Below are 23,421 nucleotides of genomic sequence, written 5' to 3' on the forward strand. Positions count from 1 at the left end.
ACAGATTCACCACTCGCTGGCTAAAAAAATTCTTCCTGACCTGTTTTAAAAGATCGTTCCTCAGTTTAGTGCCCTCTAGATCGGGATACCCCCACCATAGGAAACATCCTCTCCACATCGACCCTATCCAGACCTTGGAGGGAGTCCAATGACAACACATCCTTTCTGAGATAAGGGGCCCAAAATTGTTGACAATACTTCAAGAGTGGCCTGTCTAGTATCTTAAAGGCTCAGCATTATCTCCTTGCTTTTATATTCTATTCTGCTTGAAATAAATGCCAACATTGCATTTGCCTTCCTTACTGCAGAATCAACCTGTAAATTAACCTTTTAGAAGTCTTGCAGAAGGGCTCTGAAGTCCCTCTGCACCTCTGATGTTTGAACCTTCTCCCTATTAAAGAATGGAGTGACATTTCCCTTTACAGAAACCATGCTGACTTTGCCTTATTTTATCATTAGTCTCCAAGTACCCCGAAACCTCAACCTTAATAATAGACTCCAACACTTTCCCAACCACTGAGGTTAGGCTAACTGGCCTATAATTTCCTTTCTTTTGCCTTCTTCCCTTCTTGAAGAGTGGAGTGGCATTTGCAATCTTCCAGTCCTCCGGGACCATGCCAGAATCAAGTGATCCTTTGAAGATCATCATCACCTCTTCAGCCACCTCTCTCTGGCCATCTGGCCCAGGTGACTTATCCACCTTAAGAGCTTTGAGTTTGCCTAGCACTTTTTCCTTTGTAATAGCAATGGCACTCACTCCAGCTCCCTGACACTCATGGACCTCTGGCATATTGCTAGTGTCTTCCACAGTGAGGACAGATGAAGTAAGTTCCATTAAGTTCATCTGCCATCTCTTCGTCCCCCATTACTACCACACCAGCATCATTTTCCAGTGGTCCAAGATCAGCTCTCTCCTCCCTTTCATTCTTCATACAACTGAGAAAACATCCGGTATCCTCTTTATGTTATTGGCTAGTTTGTCCTCATATTTCATCTCTTCCCTTCTTATAGCTTTTTTAGTTGCATTTTGTTGGATTATAAAAGCTTCCCAATCATCCAAATTCCCACTCACTTTTGCTATCTTATATGCCCTGTCTTTGGCTTTTATACAGTGATTAATTTCCCTTGTCAGCCAGACATTTGAGAACTTCTTTTTCTGTGGGGCATATTTGTCCTGCACCTTGTGAAGTATTCTCAGAAAATTCAGCCATTTCTGCTCTACCATCATCCCCACCAGTATCGTTATCCAATCCACCTGGGCAAGCTCCTCTCTCATGCCTCTGTAATTCCCTTTATTCCATTCCAATAAAGAAATTTTAGACTGTAAGGCCAAAAGATATAAGAGCAGAATTAGGCCATTTGGCCCATTTAGTCTGCTCCTCCATTTTATTATGGCTGATCCATTTTCCCTCTCAGCCCCAATCTCCTGCCTTCTCCCCATATCCTTTCATGCCCTGACTAAACAAGAACCTATAAACTTCTGTCTTAAGTAAACCCAATGACTTGGCCTCCACAGCAGTCTAGTCTTTTAACTTGCTTTCTATTCTTCAGTCCACAAGCAGCACAGTCAGTTGCAACCCTCCTACTGCCATTTCAACAGTCAGGCAATGTGGCAGATATCTTTCCTTGGAACTCTGTTGGACAGCACGGCTTAGCTACGGTGATGGCCTCCTAACACACCCCACCTTTACTGTGGCAGTGCATTCCGAGGCTCTGGACAACTCCTCATCAGATAAACTCACTGAACCAATACTAGAGCCTTACAACAATTTAATTTATTTTTAAAAAGTCTGCAATGTTACCAATTCTCTCTATAGAAGATATTGATTACAAGAGCCAGGTCAACCATATACCCCAACTTGGTACATGATGTCAAATTGGGAAACACTTGAGATTGAAGAAGTTCAAGCAGAGAATTATTAGGATGATTCCATGGTTAATGGATATGCAAATAGACTAAAGTAGATGAGGCAGTTTCCTGCAAGCCAAAATTAAAAAGGAGACTAGAAGAGTTGTTTGAGATCTTCCAATGACTCTCAGGTCAACAATCAATTAGCACAGATTTAAGGTCGCTGGTAAAAAAAAAACAGAAGCAACATGAATCAAGATTTAACAAATGTTGATAAGGATATAGAAAGCACTGCTTTATATAGCGTTGGAAAAAATTTCCGCGGCAGCTTAATTAGGGGAAATGGATGAATAATAAAAGCACAAAATGCTATTGTGAAATGGGGAAATAGAGAGTGCTGCTATATCATCATTTCAAGGTTTCTGTAATTTTTTGTTTTGTTACACATCATATACTGCAGGAAATTGAGCTAATTACGAATAGGTCAGGTAGTTGCAGAAAGCGTGGTTGGGGTGGTTGAGATGAGTGACACCAGGCACCATAAATAGATCCATGTACTCTATTCCAAGCCCCATCAAGCTACATGATTACCAGTAATAGTGATGAAGATTCAAGGATGCTCTCAGATCCTTTTTGAAAAAGTGTTATATTGCCACCAACTGATCAGAATCCATGACTCAAGATCTAAAATTCAAGACACAGCATTCAAGACTGAGAAGCTGGACTGCATTCTTCAAGAACACATAGGAATCCAGCAAAAAAAAAATCCAAAGGAAATAAAACACACTTTCTCCCAAACCACTAGCCAAATGTGGAAGACTTTAAGTTCCATATTCACCTCATCAACTACCTCAAAAGCCAAAGAACTGAAGACAAACTATTCTCAATCCCAAGGGACTACTAACAGAAGACTATTCCATGATTGAACAACCCAAAAGCATCCCTATTTAAAATAGCATAAAGCTTTTAGAGCTGTACTATGCCACATTATATTACAAAACACTAGTAGTTATGAAGATAAATTGTGAAAGAACTAATTAAATCACTACAAAAATGCTGTATGAACACTGAGTTCCCACATTGCCCTGTCTATTCCTTAGTGCATGAGAACAATTGATGAAACCAATCACTTATTTGATTGTACAACTAACAAGGCTCATCTGTGAAGTGTTTGCACTGATTTATTTGTGATCTGCCTTATTTATGATGACGTACCATACTCGAACAAGATTAGATGTGCCGCCTAACCTTGGTACTACATCACTGCAGAACTGTACTCAGCTGCTGCATTTAAGTGCATGTCAAGAGTGAGGTGATCTGTCTCAGTTACTGAAGGATCAAATAAAACACCATATTTTGTGCTTTTACCAGATTTACTGAATTTTTACTGGCAAGATGCAGTAGGATGGTACAGCGGAGATTATGGCATTATGACAAGGAAATGAATCCAGTAACTTCCTAAATCAAATACAAGTACCAAATTTATAAAGTTTGCAAAACTGAAGGTAATGTGAAAGTTGGCGTTCAGGGCATATGAAAGCACAAGCTCAGAAAATTAGTTAGGTACTGCTGCTTTCTCTGGGTCCCTCCATGACCCTGCCCAATACCCCCAAAGCCCTGCCCAGAAAACCCACACTCCTGCACCATCTGTAGTTGTTCCCTCTCTGGTGCCTCCGTGACCTTGCCAAATACCCCGAAGCTCCGACCAGAAAACCTCCTCTCCTGCACTATCCCTAGTCATTCTGATCACTTCATTCTCTAATTGCCCAAGATGCTGACAATGCTTTGATTTTCAAACATCTGTCCACTCTCAATTCTTGCTTCCCCATCACGATTGTAGACCATGATCTCACTGATTATCCACCTCCCCCACTCACAATCCACTTTCCCTAACCACCCAATGATTCCTTCCACCAATTCCTGACCATAACAAATCTCAATCCTCTTTATTCACTCCTGCAATTTCATCCCTGATTATCCTCAACTCAACTCCTACCTTACCAATTTCTTGAATCATCTTAAACTTTCCAACTTACTATTTACTCTCCTTTATTCAAAAGAATACAAGTTTACTTGCAACAAGTCCTAATATTTTAACCCTTCACCTTGGAAATAATTGTATCAAAATTATGTTCTTTAATTGATGACAATCACTTTATATGAATCGAAGGTAATATATTTCATAAACTAACCTTAAAATGTGTATCTGGTTATCTGATTTATTATTGTCACATATACCAAGATGTGTAGGCCGGTGGTGAAATGACTTTGAAGCGAATACTTCCGCACTCAAATTCGGCTGGTTCCTTGCATGCTTTCCATGGGTTGAGTGTTGAGCTAGTAACTCAACCTTGTTTAAAAAGAACAGAGAAAAAATACTAAAGAAACTGCAAGGTGCGCCACAAGGTGTGGACAGGAACAATACAAGGTGCAGTGGAAGACTGGTCTTGCATAACGGTCATTACAACAATGCATTAAGGTAACACAATAGCAGAGTGCCTAATAAAGTGTAACAACTACAAAGAGAGTGCAATGAAGGGAGATATTAAGCTGTAAAGTCATAATGAGCAAGACCATGAGGTCAAGAGACTATTTGATCTTACTGGTGAACTATTCAGTAGTCAGGGTGGGTAGAAGCTCTCCCTGAGCCTGGCTATATGTGCTTTCAGTCTTATGTACCTTTTGGAAGAGGGAGTAGAGATGGACGAGGGGAAATTTATTTAGAGGTACAGTGTGGAACAGGCCCTGATAGTCCAATGAGCCACACCACCAGCAACCTATCTATTTAACCCTAGCCTAATCACAGGACAATTTACAATGACCAATTAACCTACTAACCGGTACGTCTTTTGAGAGGAAACTAGAATATTCCAGAAGACTGGAAAATTGCAAATGTCACTCCAATCTTTAAGAAGGGCAGGAGGCAGAAGAGAGGAAAGTATAGGCGAGTTAGCCTGACTTCAGTAATTGGGAAGATGTTGGTGTCCATTATCAAGATTGAGGTCTCTGGGCATTTGGAGACACATAATAAAGTAGGCCAAAGTTAGTATACTTCCTTCAGGGGAAATCTTGCCTGAATTCTTTGAGGAATTAACAAGCAGGATATACAAAGAAGAGACAGTAGATGTTGGATTTACAGAAGGCCTTTGACAAGGTAACCCATGATAGCCCATGATATTACAGGAAAGAAATACCCCATCCTCATTATATGCGTCTTCAGACAGCAGATTCAGTTATGCGAGGAACCTAATTCTACCGTCCAAAGCTCACAGTTATGCGAGGAGCTCTGCTTTCCCGCCAATACAATTCAGGTGCACGCGCCTCACAATCTCACTCCTGCCAGTCTCGCATTGGTTTTGGCAAGGTGTGGATGTGCGATCTTGCGCTCTTAAACTTTTGTTGGTTTTACCAACGGTACAGTGATTTTGTGCTTGAAATATTTAACTATGCCTCCTAAGCGTCCGATTTCACGTCCTGGGCCATCAGCCGAGTGGCAGAGAACCGCTTTAACACTTGAAATAAAGTTGGGAATTATAAACAGCACGGCATCAAGTAAAGGTAACACAGCTCTGGGACGCTACTGCCAGGAACAGAATTTTGCCTTTAAAGTTCTTTTGTTGCTTGACAATGTGCCAGTCCATCCTAAACATTTGGACAGCATTTATTGTAATATAACAGTGCGTTTCCTGCCGCCTAAAACAACATCGCTGATTCAACCACTTGACCAAGGTGTGATCCACATTCAATGTGTATATTTTTATGGGGAACTATTTCTCAGATGCTGCAAGCAACAGACGATTTTGAAAATCCCGGAAGTTTACCAACGGTGAGGGAATGGTGTAAGTCGGAACACTTGGCACAAATGGGGATGGACATGGAACCAATGGAGTCAGCATCTCAGTCGTTCCCTGCCATCAACCCTTCTTCCCTACAAGCAAATTTATGCTGAAAAACAAAATGCTGCCAAACAAACAACCCTCACCATTTTCTTCAAACCAGTGTCATCTCCTGCTGCCGGCAGTTCTGTGAGCCTTCTTTCACCCCTTGCTGTGCTTGATGATCCTGACAACCCTCAATCATCCACCTTATCCATGTAAAGCTGCCAACACCACAACAACCACTCATCTCCCGGAGCGAACACACCTGCCACTGTTGGTGAGTACTGTACACCCTACTATGTTAACTTCCTATGATTTATTACATTGAATATTACCTTAAATTGATGAAATATAATACGAATGTTGCCTCGTGGTACTACTTTTGTGTTGTATTGGTATGAAAATGTGAATAAATTTCAGATAAAACATATTTAGGAAGCCCTCTGGAACACATCCCTATTTTCTCCATTTAAATAATTATTCATATTATATGATTTCACATTATGCGTCGACTATGAGGAACATATCCCCCGCATATAACGAGGATAGGGTATACTACTATTTTATAGAAGATTGGCTGACTTGCAGGAGACAAAGAGTGGGAATAAAGGGGACCTTTCCTGGTTTTCTGCTGGCGACTAATGGCGGTCTGCAGGGATCTGTGTTGGGGCCACTTCTTTTCACATTATATGTTCATGATTTGGATGATGGAATTGTTGGCTTTGTGACCAAGATTACAGATGATATGAAGATAGGTAAATGGACAGCTAGTGTTAAGGAAGCAGGGAGTCTGCAGAAAGACTTAGACAGATTGGGGCAATGGTCAAAGAGGTGGCACATGGAATACAGTGTTGGGAAGTGTATGAAGGAATTAAGGTATAGATTATTTTCTAAACGGGGAGAAAATTCAAATATCAGAGGTGAAAAGAGTCTTGGGAGTTCTTGTGCAGGATTCCCAAAAGGTTAACTTGTAGTTTGAGTCTGTGGTAAGGAATGCATATGCAATGTTAGCATTCATTTTGAGAGGACTAGTATAGAAAAACAATGACGTAATGCTGAGGCCTTATAAGGCATTGGTCAGGCTGCATTTGGAGTTTTGTGAGCAGTTTTGGGTCACTTATCTAAGAAAAGTGAGCTGGCATTGGAGAGGGTCCAGAGGAGGTTCATGAGAATGATTCCATGAATGAAAGGGTTAATGTATGAAGAGCCTTTGATGACTCTGGGACTGTCCTCATTGCAGTTTGGAAGAATGAGGGGGGGATCTCATTGAAACCTTCTGGTATTGAAAGACAAAGTTAAAGTGGATGTGGAGAGGACGCTGCCTATAGTTGGGGAGTCTAGGACCAGAGAGCACAGCCTCAGAATAGAGGAGATCCATTTAGAATTGAGATGAGGAGTAATTTCTTTAACCAGAGAGTGATGAATCTGTGGAATTCACTGCCACGGAAAGCTGTGGTGGCCAAGTCATCGGCTATATTTAAAGTGCAGGTTGATAGACTCTTGATTAGTTAGGGCATGAAAGGCTATGGGGAGGATGCAGAAGAATGGGTTTGAGAGAGACAATAAATTAGCCTTGATGGGATAGTGGTAAATAAGGCTTGATGGGCCAAATGGGTTGCTTTTGTTTCTAAGTCTTACGGTCTTATGATTGACTGTTAATATATTTTTGCGCACTACTTTTAAGCATTACCTAAAATTCTGTACCTACCCCCATCTTATCAGGCATAACTTGCATTTGTATCACATTACTTTTTAATATTAACATGTATAGCAAGTTGCATTGTACTAATGTTTCAAACATGTCTTTGCTGAGGGATAATGCAGTCAAATCTCATTTAACACAAGCAGCATTCTAATAGCATAAAAATCCTTGTTGGACAAGTAGTGTTAGTCTACTCAAAGTGCTCTCACTGAACTAATCTGGAGGAACATTTATTTCTGATAACAAGTATAAAATATTCAGGTCCATCAAAATTCATATTAATGAGACTTGTCAGTAAATGTAAAATCTTGGCTATTCAGTATTAAGTACACTTTAATGAAACCTGATAACTGCACATCTTGCACATTTAAAAAATAACTGCTAGCATTATCTTTCTGGCTGAGGTTTTGACCTTTCACGTTAGAGTTCCAATTACTTTTGCTAAGTTAGCTTTGTATTTTAAAGCAGAACTTCCAAACACTTTAATAAACTTCTGCATTTTTGACATTGAGATAATACAGGTTCTCAATAAGCATAAGATTACTTGGGAAGAATCTAGTTTGAAATTCTAAAGCCTGGGCTACACAGACAAGAGCACTGGACAATGGGAGGTCAGATGCAATGACACCGATTGACAGCATTAGTCAAAAGCACAGCAGGAAAGCCTACATATGCAGGTTCAACAGCTGGGGCAACAAATGCCCTTTCACAGGTGTGCAACATTTGTCGTTTTACAATTCTATAATCAATTGCTGTGCTTTCTTTATATCAAACTCGAGAGCAGATTCTCTTTTATCAATGTATTACACCTCAAAGAATAACTCTGCACTTGTATCCATTCCAAATGAACTTCTTAAATAATTTAACAGCCACCGATTCACAACTGTCATGTAACTCAGTGAGAATCAAGACCTGAAATTAGAACAGCATCACCATTTCAGAGACCACAATCAACTTTCGTTTTTTAGGATGATGATAGGAAATTACCCCTATAAATTTTAAGAGAAATGGTAATGATGAGAGGGTGACAAAATCAATGGTTAAAATGTAACTCATTCTATGTATGGCTCTGAAGATTGCTACTATTTATTAATTACTTTGTTGGCTCTGGTTAAAGATTAATTAACCAATCACGTCTACATTGACAAGCATGTTTCTACACGCACAAGAGGTATGTACTGCAGATGCTGTAAATCTAGAGCAATACACACAATGTGTAGGAGGAGCTCAGAAAGTCAGGCAGTATTTATGCATAGGAATAAACAGCTGATGTTTTGGGCTGAGACCCTTCATCAGAACTGATGAAGACTGCACTGGCTATTGTGTTTGGTGTCCACTAACATGAGTAGGCTTTGGGCCTACTCTGGGGTTCACATCTAAGGACTCATTTGGTTCAGGATGTTCTTACTCATTTCTATTGTCGGCATGATTTGTGTTTTTTCCCCTTTCTCTGCACATTAGGGGTCTGGTCTTTATTATTTTTTCATTGTGTTCTTTTGGTTTTCTTGCTTTCTGGCTGTCTGTAGGCAAACAAATCTCAACGTGCAGCCTTTGGTAATATATCTACTTTGAAACTTCGTTTATTCCTATCTATAAACGCTGCCTGACCTACTGAGCTCCACCAGCACCTTATGTGTAATATTTACCATAATTCTTGTTTACAGTTGTTCTATATTATATGTACCCTGTGATTAAAAAAAACAAGTTTACAATGTCAAAATATAGCTTTACTGAAAAAATGAAAAACAGAGGCGAGTAATTTCTGAGGAAGTAACTTCAGACCTAATAACTTGGGAAGAATTTAATACCATATATAATCCTGAGTAATTTTTTGCAATAATAAAGTATATATAGTACCAATGTAAAGTGCTTTAAACATATTCATATTTGTATTTAAGGAAGTGTAATTTTTGAAATACACTTTGGAACAGAGTGGGGGCTACCAGCCCAACAGAAGGATTCGAGTGGTTCAGGCAAGTGGCTCATTTTTAAAGAACGACGAGGGACAGGCAGTAAAGATTGCCTAAAATCTAAGTAATGGGGAAAAAAGCACAACTGGTCCACTAATATCTATTAATTTATTTTGAAATCGTTTGAGAATATCATCAGGAATTTACTAATCCAAATGTATACAAACCAGGTGGAAAGTGGATTAAAAAAAGGGTGAAGCAACCCAGCAGAGATGAATTTGTTACACAAGTAGCATCATCTGCATGACAATAATCGCTATCGTTTCAGTGTTGTACTCTTCTTGGGTCTGAGTGCAAATGTGGAAAAGCATGTCAATACAGTGTAAGTATGAATGGAGAGAACAGACAAACTATACAAAACAATCACTTACCTGCTGTATTGAAATAACTCATTACATCCAACTGCCATAGCTAAAAAATGTCCAAGATTAACAAATGTATTTAACTGGGCACAAAAGCAATGGTAAGTATTATTAAATTAAAAATCCCATACTTACTGTATATAAATATAATAAAGCACAATGTATGTTGTTAGACATGAAGATATTTTGGGTTAATATTGAGCATGTGTCACAAAAGCAATACCATGACCTTTATTGCCAAAAGTGCTAATTCTATGAATCTTAAAATGATGATCTATCCCCCTTCAGTTCCTATAATTTATTTGCAAATAGTTACTGGGATTCTGATCCTACATTTAATTAGCTGATAATTTTTCTTCACTGAATTATTTTACTGCAGGCAATGGCACTCAGTCACGTTGTCCAGCAATAACTGTTCTGATAGGTGGAATACTTTTTTAAAACTATAATGCAGATGACACAGGCTTTTGAGACCTGACTCGAGTTGGAACAGTAAAACACTAATTATTGATAGCACCTTTTTTTTTGAAACCTTTGAAATCAGGCAAATATAGTCTTATAATTATGTTTTTCTCCTATTTTTAAGTAAAAGATAATGTTAATTATTAATGACAAAAGGAGGGTAAATATAAAGCAGCATGATTAAAGCATGGCTGCATTAGGGATATTTTAATTAAGTGAAAATGCTAATGTTGTTATACTAAGCAGATCAGATTAAAATGATCCTCACTGTGAGTTATTGTAACCCATATTTTATGTTGCATTACCAATGACATGTAAAAAAAGATGTACAAGATATACCACTATCCATAAACGTAACTACAAAAAAGCCTATATATTAAATGACAGGGACTAATAATTGTTTTTCATATTCGTTTGCGCATCATGACTTCTTTTATGTTTTACATTTGCAAAAGGAAATAGCGTGACAGTCACTTTAATTTCTAAAGAAATCATTTCTCCCTCAAATGTTTGCAGAGATCTGCATTTCAGTCGACAGTAATTAGCATTAACTAATAAAGAACACTCACATCGCCACTCCAAAGAATTCGTGTTTTGCTGTTGATATGACAATGTCTGCCGTGCATAGAACTTCGAGGTAGTCGTCTTTGCTGCTTTGGTAGCCCCAGTGCAAAACAGAGGAACCCAATTCCCTTCTGGCCTCAGCAAAGATGTCTTTAATGAGAAAAAAATATTCAACAATTCAATATGGTGCAAAATTAACTCGTATGTCAGCTTTGCCTCGTCTAAAGTTCAGGTTAATTAGCTTCTGCTTATTTTATAGAACTTCTCAGAGTTGTTTGCTTGTATAATCAAGGCAAGGAAGCAGAACCAAATGCTGAGGTGCAAAAGCTGACAGAAGCGAGGGCTGCCTCAACATCCTCCCCTCTATGAAAAGCCAACTGTCTGCTTCATAAAACTCGCTTAGCAGACAGTGAAACAAAATGGACTGTAAAGTTCGTTAAATGAAAATATTAAAAAAGAATTAAGCTAATGGAGATAAAATTAAAAGAAATGAGGCAACAAAAACATCACACCAAAAATGGCATCACTGTGACAGCTAAGTTTCCTAATGACGGACTGCATTCGGAAAAATTAAATGGCATTCCACGCTTAAATTTCTTTGGAAAGTAATGATCCATGAATGATGCTCACTCCAGGCATTTAGAAGTGGGAAAAAAATGCTCAACAACAACAAAGAGGTTTCTGAGACTGACAGAGATTTTTGCAACATTGAAGGTGTTTATTTTTGTGTGGTGGGGGGTGGGTTGGGGAAGAAATGCTTTTATGTCTCAATGAAACAATACCTGGTATATCTGTAAAAGTCTCGCCAAGGACAGAAACTTCGAAGGTTAGTCCATCCTCCTTCAGCTTCAATAATGTTTTAAAGAAGAGTTCAGGGTCTTTGTCATGCTCCCTTGAAACAAAGCAAGATTCAAGGTGGTGAGAGGGCCTTATAAGTTAAATAAGGTGGCATTTGGCATGTCTTGAAAATAACATACCCCAAATCGAGTCTCCTTACACTTAGAAACTGCTTTTCCTTTTAAACCCTTTGGAAGATAGTCAAATAGAATATAGCTAAGTTGTCAAGAGTCCTTTATAATGCTTTGTATGCATTTGTTCATTTATATTGTGTCCATGATAATAATGAGAAAGGTAGCTGAAAGGAGTTATGAGTCTGACAATGTGAGGGAGAGAATTTAGCATACACAGTTGAAATGTTGAAAATGTTGTAACTAATGACTGTGTTTTTGCTGATGCTAATTTAGCTCCCTCACACTGTCAAGTTCTGAACTCCTCCAGCTTGGTTCACTGATGAAGTCATCAAGACTATTTGTTTATAAAGTAAATTCATCTCTTGCCCTCCCCCTTAAAGAAATTGTAGGATAATAAAATTCATCATAATTCTCTACAACTTCTTTATCAAATATTAAAAGGAGTAATGAATCCAAGGAGATGAAATTGATCAACTCTAATAGTGTCCCAATAGTAATCGGAAACATTCTGAATTGCATCCAATTATCTTCCCGCATCAGCATACCTAGAATTTATCTGAGGTACTCTGTAACACAATTGTCTATGGCACATTAAGAGTTAAATTTAAACATACTGATGAAGTGAATTTCTGGTGTACCAACTATCCTGATTCTTCAACAATTCTGACAACACAAGTTTAGATACACAATATTAAGTTAGACTCTGATTACAAAATAACCCTTACAATATTATTTTCCTACTTAGTGGAGCTCTGTATATTTTTATTGACAAAATAAATCATGTTAGCTGATGTCAGTTAAAAATATTTTAACTCCAGAATAATCTGGCTCCAGGTTTGGGTAAACATTGGTTGAAAAAAAGTTTACTACTTGCAATTCATGCAGAGTAGGATGTAAAAAGTGCAGGAAAATCCTTCAACTTGATCTTGCGACATGGATCAAATAGAACAAAGCAAATAATAATTTAGCAGTATAACATTGCTATTCATTCTTGGCAATGTTTTAAAGGGAAAAAAAAACTTCCAATAAAATATATTTCATTTTAATTATAAATACTGGGTTTCAATAGAATTTTTACCCTTGGTGAAATTTTTACTCAAGTGCTAATTAGTGCAAGATGCATTCACAGTTTTACTGCGCAGTTCCCTATCACAACATTAATCAATCCTGCAATCAGAACGTATTAATTTTTTTTATTTTAGCACTTGTCCAAGACACATGAAATTCACATTAACCCTCAGAGTGCCATCTATCTGCCATGTACGCCCACCCTTTTCAAACATTCTGAATCTGCAATGTGAAAATGCTAAACGAGAGGTGGGTAGTCCAAAATATACCTCCAATAATAGCGATTTCCGTGTGCAAGTTAAAATGACAGTTTATTTGTACGTGTTTATATATCTTATGAATACTTGTGAGAAAAAGAATCTAATCACATGGTTTGCAAGGTTAAGGTCCAGACTCAATGTCTAATCTATCTGAAAAATACAAAACTAATTCTTTTGTATGGAACAAGAACATCATCATTTACAAGGACTGTGAATTTAGACTACAATAGCTTCTTGCTGAAGGTCAAATGTCTCTGTTACGTGTTAATAATAATCTAAAGCAGCACCTCCAACTACACTATTTCTGCAGGGTTCATATTAGGCTCCTAAGGTGTGGTATTAACAGAGCTTATTTATTTTAATTTGAGAGGCTCTTATTTGTCCATTCCCTTGTGGCAAAACTGATTTCCATGATGATTCCCTTCTTAATTTTAATACCCTTTTTACTCATCATATAGACATTAGAATTTTGCAGAAAATAATGGAACTCCTGCGCAGGAAGAAAAGACAACTGAAGGGATGATAGTAAACTAGCTTTTGCAATTAATTGGTGTATGGTAGTGCACGTGTATGATAACAGAATTTTTCACCAAGGAAAGCGAGGTTAATTAATGTACGAGCTGCATTCACCAAGATGCTGAATTTAGTATTTTTCCCCCATGGTGTCTTAAGTGCCTTGATTTCTCAGTAATGACCTAGTTCTCCTAATGAGTAACATTAACCCCTGGCTGTATCTGTCCAGGACTTAATTGTCAACTGAAGCTGAAAGAGAAGAGTTTGCCGATCAGCAGGTATGTGGTACATTAACACATGTCAACTCAGGTCCTAATAAATAAATCTGTTGCCATAGGAATAGTAACATCAGCAGCACTGCTTTTCCTCAATTTTAAATAAATATCTATCAAGAAATGAGGAAGGTGTTAGTGGGGGTGAATGATATGGGGCGGAGAGCATGAGAGATTGAAATATGTAAGTACATTTTTAAAAATGCAGTTTTCTCAGGTGATTCTTTGAAAATGCCAAAATAGTTATTTTTTAAGTTATCACTTTTTCCTTCTAGTTGTATTACGACCCCCACCATCCTCACACTTCAATAGCAACTTCTAATTCTGATTAAGTCCACCAGTTCTATCCTTTTATTTTGGGCTCTTGTATCCCTTAATTAACAAACCTGACATTAAAGTAACCAGCCAGCAAGTGCACAGAACCGGGTGGCATTTAAAGTGTTTTATCATGAAATTATCCCAACAGAGTCCATCCCGCAAGATAACATCATCATCAATACTCCATGCAAGACCCAACAGCTCGAGCACAATATTGCCTGCCATTTATCTGTTGTCAGCATAGGTTACAAACTGTAATCCTTGACTGCCTTGGAATTAGAATGTCTTTGATGTCCCCACAAGAGTTTTTGCCTGAAGGCTTTACCAATGCTCTGCAGCTCAATGTTTATTCCTCGTAATCTTCCTCTCATCTCCGGGCTACTGGTGACAGATGGTTATGTGCACACAATAGTGTTAGAGTTTGATATTTTTTTTTGCTCTCTATACAACAAATATCTATCAGATGTGGGCCAAGAAAGCTGACATAGCTAACTTAGGTAATGGCAACAAACAGCTTAAGTTGATGTTTTTGTCTTCCCTTCTCCCCTGCCTGTTTCCTTTCTAAAATTCTCAAAGGTAAAGTATAATAACTTGGCTAGCTTTTACAAAAAAACACACATAGCAAATGACAACATCTTTTGTTTCCAAATATTAATATATTCAATTTATAATACCAGTACTTCAAATTGATAGATACGGTCATGAAGTGAATAACTCACTTGTCTGTGTTTACCCTTGATGACCTAAAGCAGTAGTAAAATTTACTATGCCCTCCTGATTATTAAGGATGCCCTAGACATAAACGATGCTGGTATACACATCTCCATCTCTACTAATGTTTAAAAACATCATTTTTTATTTCTGGAACGACTGCTTGCTCTATATATTGTACTGATTACATATCCCGTTACATAATAAGAGACTTGAACTAATATGTAATCATGGACCTAGGATTTCAGGTATAGTTGCTGCATTTCACAACTCGGCACCATTAAATGATAAAAAATTATGAAAAGACTGACTTTAAAAAATAAATGTAAAAAAAAATCATGTTACAACATGATTTGTAAACTAATTCTGGGTTAATTCTTCCTCTGTGAAAGCTTTACACTATATCACCAGAAATTTCACATTTTGTTTCTTAAGGCCCCAGAGTCAAAGATGAAAATCCCTTTAGATACCAGCTGCTGCAGATCAGCTATGAAAGCTTCTGGAGTTTTAATGTACTGGAAGTCAAATCTGTGTAAAGACGATTTATTTTCCTGTTGTGTGCACTAACTGATTCACCTGTAAACAGTTGTTCAATAAAATCTGTTCTACTGATCCATCCCAAGCGCCTCTTCCAAGCACCTTATAAATCTCGGATGAAGTAGACTCTAATCAGGCCACGTGCAGATTAACCAGGCTCAGAGGTCACTGAAACAAAATGTTCACATCCACCTCTGCAAAAATACTAGGTGCTAGACATCCCTCTGTACGTTCACCCTCGTATCCCTTCGCTACTGCATTTTAATCCTAATGTATTCCCCTCTAACGACACTGAAAACTGAAGTTTATGAATGTATACTTGTAGCAATTAACTGAGCTGCAGATTCTGCTGTTCAGAAGAGATTAGAGTCCAGCTTTGTCAGTGATAATATGTCGAATGTGCCTCTGAAAAGATAGAGATGATTTACGTTTATAGATTACCTCAGATGTATATTACTCACCACCTGTGTGGCCAGACAATGTGTAAAGGTTTATACTGGGAAGCCACGTTGTAATTTTCCTCTGAGTTGCAACTCAGCCTGCTGCAGAGGTTAAAGGCCAAATGTTCCTTATCTTCTCCTCCGTGATAAGCACTTGTACCTTCACTTTTCTTGATGTGCTTCAGCTCCTCGAGCGATTCTGATGGGCTTGATAGCCCTTCCTGTTTCTCAGCAGGGTGAGGTTCCAGGACAGAAGAACTGTTTCTCATCAGTTCATTATCATGTTTATACTTTTGCAAAGCAATCAGGCTGTCTAATCCTTCACCGTCGTCAATGTCTTGAACACCAGTCATCTGAGGAGTTTGGCAAAGTTTATGTGCTGGCAGAAATCTGAAGCAAGAGATTAGATTGTGATGTAAATGTGGAATGGAGAAATCATAGAAAATATACAAACAACAGCAATGTTCAATTCAATAAGAAAAATTGCCTGTAGTGTATAAAAAAGTTAAAGAAAACAATTTAAACTAATATTACATGCAATTTTTCCACTTCGAAGAATTCAATCAAAAGAATGTGTTCAATGCATTATTGTTGGCATTACAATCTGTTATTTTCCTCAAAGGTTATGATCAGCTAAGAATCCTATATGTACATCAATGCAACGTCTCAGTTACATAGAATTATAGTGTAAATGACAGAACAGATCATTCATTAAAACTCATCCATGCTGGCGTTTATTGGTCTATTGAGTGCCTTCCTGCTTTCTTTCCTCAACTAAAGTTATCACTGCGACACCATTTTCTCTTCTCCCTTATCTCCCAGCCTCCTTTAAAATTCCGCTGTTGTTGTCATTTGATGTTGTGGTGTTCGACGAACCTGGCAATTAGCTTACAGATGTTTCATCACCAGTCGAGGCGACATCCTCAATGCGCAGCTGTTGGTGTTTCTTTCCAGGAGAACTCATGTTGATATAGGCCCCCTGTTCCCTTGCCTTAATCCTGACTGGCTACCCCTTCAATTGACCATTGAACTCTACTGGCTTGTGTATCTTCGGCTCTTCACCACCACTCTAAACAATTATAGTCAACACAGCTAGCTCCTCTGGGAGTCTTTTCCACACTTTCACCATTCCTTTGTTAATGAAATGCCTTCCAAATCCTCTGCTAGATTTACAGAATTGTTACAGCACCAAAGGAGTCTATTTGGTCAATGAAGTCTGCACCAACTCTTTGCAGGTTCAGTTCCTTTGTAAGTATAGTTCTTAACTCAGTTCTCTGCTCTTTCCCCTTAATGATGTAAACTTCTTTCTTTCAGTTTAGTTCTGACTGCTACATTTGCCTTTTCCAGTCCACCTGGTACAGAACTCTACATACTAACCACCTGTGGGAAAAAATATTCTTCACTTTTGGTTCTTATTCTAATCAATTTCATTTTATGACTCTTGATTCTTGGACTTCCTAACAGTGAATACATTTGATTTTTTCACACCCTCTGAGATTTTCAATTCCTTGATTAGTTCTTTTTACAACCTCCAAGGAGAACAGCCAAATTTTATCTAAATACAAAAACTCTCTTTCCACTTTCTCTAAAGCAGGGGTTTCCAACCTTCTTAATGCTATGGACCCCTACTATTAACCAAGGGGTCCATGGACTCCAGGTTGGGAACCTCTGCTCTAAAGCCTTTACACCTTCACTAACGTCCAGCATTCAGAACTGGACATTAAGCTTTGGGCACAGTCAAACCGATTCTCTGGGAATCCACTTCATTGAAACCTTCTGTAATTTTCAAGACGCTATTAGGTCACCAAGTCAGTCCGTCATTCCCTGGAAATGTGTATCATCACATTTATGGGATTATCCTTGCAAATTATCTCTGCATTCTCTCTAGAGCCTCTTATAATCATCATCATTCAGTGCCATGTCAAAAGATGTGGGCAATCTTGGTCTTCAATACATATGAGCCAAAACTATAAGCAATTTTAAAGCATGTACAAAGCTTTAAAACAAATAATAAAATTATTAGTTTTCATTTTGCTTAAATATTTTCAAAGAGTTCATATTTAAAAAAAACAAGAACTTCAGAAAAACAAAATAGTCAAACTGGTAGTCAGTGCATATATACATGATCAGCAATAAACAACCAAATAACCCATTGCCCAGTTACACCAAACAAGATTCTCCAAGTTCTGCTTTCTCAGAAGAGTGAGTAATTTTGAACTTTTATTTGTTTTGGGGGTAGCATGTTGATTTTCTTCAACACTGTCAAACACTTAACATTCCGAGTAAAGCAACACTGTTAATAAGAACAGCTCTGTTTCAATCTTTTCACTTCAGTTTCTTTGTTCACAGAGATAGAGCTCATACTCAAAACGTCCTTATCAAGATTACAGGCAGGCTTGTAACTGAAGAAATTTTCTAGGATAATGGAGAACCACATAAAATTACTGAATGCACTGCCATTTCTATCAAACTGAAATGTCCAGCTTTCACTCACATGAAGAATGACCGCAATTTTATATACAAGTATTTTATTTTAGATGTAGAATGGGTTAATCCAGTGTTTTGCTGACATTAAAAGGAACACACTGTCTGAGGAAATGTTTAGTTAAACTCTTTACTATATGCTCACTTTTAGAATTAGTCCCAGTATTTTTATATTCTGGAAAATATACTTGCGGAAAAGTCTGCACTATGTCATAGTTACACATAGACCTATAAAACAAAAGCTACAGGTCTTTTCTTTAAGAGTTCATTCATAATTTTCCAGCTCTTCATCCACACGAGAATTTTACTTTTGAGTATATATGTGTTTGGAGAAAGGGAGCAGATTTGGGAATTAAAATAATGCATAATTTACACTGGGCAAAGCAGCAATTTTCTTTCCAATATATGGAATATTCATAAAACCATAAGACACAGGAGAAGAATTTGGCCATTTGGCCCATCAAGTCTGCTCCGCCATTCAATCATGGCAGATCCTTTTTTTCCCCTCCTCAGCCCCAATCCCACCGACTTTCTTCTCATTACCTTTGATGACATGGCCAATCAACAGCCTATCAATCTATATCTTAAATACAGCCAACAACTTGGCCTCCACAGCTGTCTGTGGTAAAAAAAATTCCACAAATTCGCCACACTCAGGCTGAAGAAGTTTTCTCTGTATTTCTCTTTAAAGTGATACCCTTCTATCCTGAGGCTGTGCCCTTTTGTCCCGGATTCCCCCACCATGGGAATCATCCTTCCCACATCTACTCTCTAAGTCTTTCAATATTCGAAAGGTTTCAATGAGATCTACCCTCATCCTTCTAACTTTCAGCTAGTACAGTCCAAGAGCTATCAAATGTTCCTCATATGATAACCCTTTCATTCCTGGAATCATCCTTGTTAACCTCCTCTGAACCCTCTCCAACGTCAGCACATCTTTTCATAGATAAGGAGTGAAAACTGATCATAATACTCAAGGTGAGGCCTCACCTACTCTTATATTCTAGACCTCTTGATATGAATGTATTTGCTTTCCTCACCATGAACTCGACCTGCAAGTTAATCTTTAGGGTGTTCTGCACAAGGACTCCCAAGTCCCTTTGTATCTCCAATTTTTTGATTTTCTCCCTATTTAGAAAATAGTCTGCACATTTATTTATTCTACCAAAGTGCATGACAATGCATTTTCCAACATTGTATTTTATTTGCCACTTTCTTGCCCATTCTCCTAATCTGTCTATATCAAGGGCAAGTTTTTCCCTTAAGGAAACCTTTGTTGACTCTGCCCTATCTTGTGCTATGTCACCAAGTACTCCATAAACTCATCCTTAACAATTGACTCCAACACCTTCACAACCATTGAGGTCAGGCTAACTGGTGTATAATTCCCTTTCTGCTGTCTCCCTCCTTTCTTAAAGAGTAGAGTGACATCTGCAATTTTCCAGTTCACTGGAATCACGCCAGAGTCCAATGATTCTTGAAACGTCATTAGTAGTGTATCCACAATCTCTACTGCTACCTCTTTCAGAACCCTAGGGTGCAGTTCACCTTGCCTGGCTGAGTTATGTACCCTTAGGTCTTTCAACTTTTTGAGCACCTTCTCCCTTGTGATAGTAACTACACTCAGTTCTCTTCCCTCACTCCCTTCAACAACCACTTTTAGTGTCTTCCACAGTGAAGCCCAATGCAAAATACTAATTTATTTCATCTGCCATCTGCTTGTTCCCCATCATCATTTCTCCCCATTTTCTAGCCACTCCCATTTCTCTTTTTATTTTTTACATACTTGAAAAAGCTTTTGCTATCCACCTTGATATTGTTTGCAGGCTTGCTTTCATATTTCATCTTTTCCCTCCTAATGATTCTTTTAGTTGCTCTCTATAAGCTTTCAAAAGCTTTCCAATCCTTTATCTTCTCACTCATTTTTGCTTTGTTGTATGCACTCCCTTTTTTCTTTTATATTAGCTTTGACTTCCCTTGTCAGCCACTTGAGTATTTCTTTGTTTTTGGAATACATTTGTCCTACATCTTCCTCATTTTTCCCAGCAACTCAAATCATTGCTGCTCTGCTGTCATCCCTGCCAGCATCTCCTTCCAATTTACTTGGTCAACTCTTCTCCCATACCACTGTAATTTCCTTTACTCCTCTGAAATACTGCTGCATCAGATTTCACTTCCTTGCTATCAAAATTCAAGTTGAACTCAATCATTTCGTGATCGTTGACTTCCAAGGGTTCCTTTACCTTACGCTCCCTAATCACCTCCGGTTCATTACCTACATCCAATCCAGTATAGGCTTAACAACAAATTGTTCTGAAAAGCCATCTTGTAGGTATTCAACAAATTTACTCTCTTGAGATAAATTACCAACCTGCATGTTAACCAATCTACTTGCATATTAAAATCTCCCATGACTATCATAACATTGTCCTTTTGACATGCCTTTTCTATTTCCCACCATAATCTGTAGTCCACATCCCAGCTACTGTTGGAGGCCTGTGTAGAACTGCCATCAAGGTCATCAATCATTTTTGTCACCAATGTGCTTGCAAATTTGGTTACAAAAAAGCTCTGAATTCGAAGCTTTTAGAAGTTGCCTGAATATTGTTAATGATAGTTGTTCTCCTTTTTTGATTACTTTTGTTCCTTTAGCCTCAAAAAATTAAGATATTCAGCTGAAATTAAAATATTTGTGAATAAACTATGTACACAACTGACATTAATTCAGATCCCTTAAACTTCATTTTGTTAATAGGTGTCATTGAAACATTGGGCAGAGAAGATGTCACCTCCCATTTGTCATGACTTGGGTCAATGCTGCAGGAAAATATTATTTTTAGAACACATGAACACTTTACAGCAGATAGCAAATGCATTATTCTCATGTCATAGATGATAACTGGAGTATCCTATAAGCTTCCCTTTCCTCCTTGTCTCAGGAGGTTAGACTTCAGAGTGAGGAAGACTCTCTTCTTCACAAGCTAGCTTTCTCTATTGCTAAATGTTCAGACAAGATTTAAGATTCATGTACATCTATTATCAAAGAATGTATAAATTATATAACCTTGAGATTTGCTTGCTCACAGGTAACCACAAAGCAAGAAACTCGAAATAACCCAATTTAAAGAAAAAAGTATAAAAATAAAAGACCTTCACTTATTACACAAGAGAAAAAAAAATACAAGTCATGCAAACAATTTAAACAAACAACAGCATTCCGAACCAAAAATGAGTCCTCAGATCTGAACCCTGGGACAGCGCAGAGTAGGCCCAAAGCCTTGCCTATTCCTTAGTGGGCACGGAACACAGCGGTGTCGACTTCATAGCCACATTGCCATGGAGATGTCCACTGCGGAGAATGAGCAAAATCGGTTCTCGTCTCAACCAACACCCTGTCTATTCGATTTATCTGGATTGGCGTCTAAATTGACCCAACGAAGACTGCCCTGTCTGCTGTACTCTGTGCAAGCTAATATGATGAACTGATAAGCGAACCTTTGGACTGACGTTTTGGGCCAAGATCAGTGGCATATGATCTTCAGCATAGGTTATAGATACAAAATTTACCACATGCAACAAAAAAGATGCATTAGTGTTATTGCCATGTTGGAACAAATATACTTCCAAAGCATTTTTAAATGTAAGCAGCCAGATGCACATGGAAATTCTCAATACCTCAAACCTCTTGCATTATTACCTGGATTTATTGTTGAGTTGTCACACAAATGCAGCAACACATTATTTTTCAAGAATGCGTCCTGAGTGACTGATGTAATTGCATCTGTGGATACCACATATTCAAAGAGATGAAGAAGATGAATGATGTTTTATTTATGGAAGAAAAGTACCCCTTGAATCATCCAAAATGTAACCTATCAACTGTTGCACAGAACTAGAGGCCAATTCAAGTGTTCAAAATGCTGATGTTGATACAGTTCTACTTTGATTTGCCAATAAATCAAATACTTTAAGGAATATTTTATATACCTGATAGAATGGTAGAAATGCAAGACAAAAGTCTCTGAATAAGGGGATTCCAACTTGTGGTCCGCAGACCTCTCAGTTAATGGCAGGGGTCTATGGCATAAGAAAGGCTGGCAACCCCTGCTCTAAAAGCATTTGGCTTCAAATTCATTCCAAATCAGTTTTACCTTTTTGAAAATAAGCTTAATGTTTAGTAGTTGGTGAATAGACTGATATTAATCAACTAAAGATAGTTCCAGAGGATAAAATTCATTGACCTATGTATCATAGTCCAGGTTTTCTTTAGAATCATTTAGAAGATAGAATAGTATAGCACAGAACCGGCCCTTCAGCACACAATGTTGTGGCGAACTAGTGAAAATAGCAAACAAATGCCCAACTAAAGCCATGTCTGTATCCTTCTATTTCTTGTACATTCCTGAGCCTATCTAGGAGCATCATGAATGTTTCAATTGTACTTATCTATACTATTATCCCAGCAGCACAGTTCAGGCACCCACCGCTCTCCAAGTTAAAAAACCTTGCCCTTTGAATGTTTCTTCATTCCACCCTAAATTCACACCCTCTGGTATTCGACATTTCAACCCTGGGAAAATGTGGACTCTCTCGAAACCTCTCATAATATTATCAGACCTCCCCTCAGCACCTGCCACTCCAGAGAGAACAACCCAAGTTTGTCCAGCCTCTAGTAGCATCTTCCCTCTAATCCAGGCAGTAACTTGGTAAATCTCTTCTGCACCACCTCCAAAGCCTTGACATCCTTTCAATAATAGGGCGACCAGAACTGTGTGCCGTACTCCAGAAGTAGTGTAATTGGAGTTTTAAAAAGCTTCAAGACTCTTGAACTAAATTCCTCAAGTAATACAGGGAAGCTTGTCACGTGCCTTCTTTAAAACCTATCAACCTGTGCATGCACTTTCAGAGAGTTAAGGACTTGGATCCCAAGATCCCTCTGTACATCAAAACTGTTAAAGGTCTTGCTATTAACAGTACACTGTCCCTTTCTCCTAAAGTGAGCACTTCACATTTTGCTGGTTTTAACTTCATCTGCCATTTCTCCAACCATATCTGCAACT

At 38.1% G+C, this 23,421-nt stretch overlaps 1 protein-coding gene across 3 annotated transcripts in view; it reads right to left on the reverse strand.

Moving 5' to 3' along the window:
- Positions 1-23,421, reverse strand: part of gtdc1 (glycosyltransferase-like domain containing 1) — a 373,767-nt gene that overhangs the window by 53,281 nt on the left and 297,065 nt on the right. For all 3 annotated transcript variants that reach the window (XM_059970257.1, XM_059970254.1, XM_059970255.1), the window contains exons 7-9: positions 15,899-16,267; positions 11,570-11,679; positions 10,793-10,937 (exon numbers count right to left, since the gene is read on the reverse strand). In XM_059970257.1, the coding sequence (XP_059826240.1) occupies positions 10,793-10,937; positions 11,570-11,679; positions 15,899-16,267 (624 nt within the window). The remainder of the gene's footprint in view (positions 1-10,792; positions 10,938-11,569; positions 11,680-15,898; positions 16,268-23,421) is intronic.

Source organism: Hypanus sabinus, chromosome 5, assembly GCF_030144855.1.
Source record: "Hypanus sabinus isolate sHypSab1 chromosome 5, sHypSab1.hap1, whole genome shotgun sequence".
NCBI classification, from domain to species: Eukaryota; Metazoa; Chordata; class Chondrichthyes; order Myliobatiformes; family Dasyatidae; genus Hypanus; species Hypanus sabinus.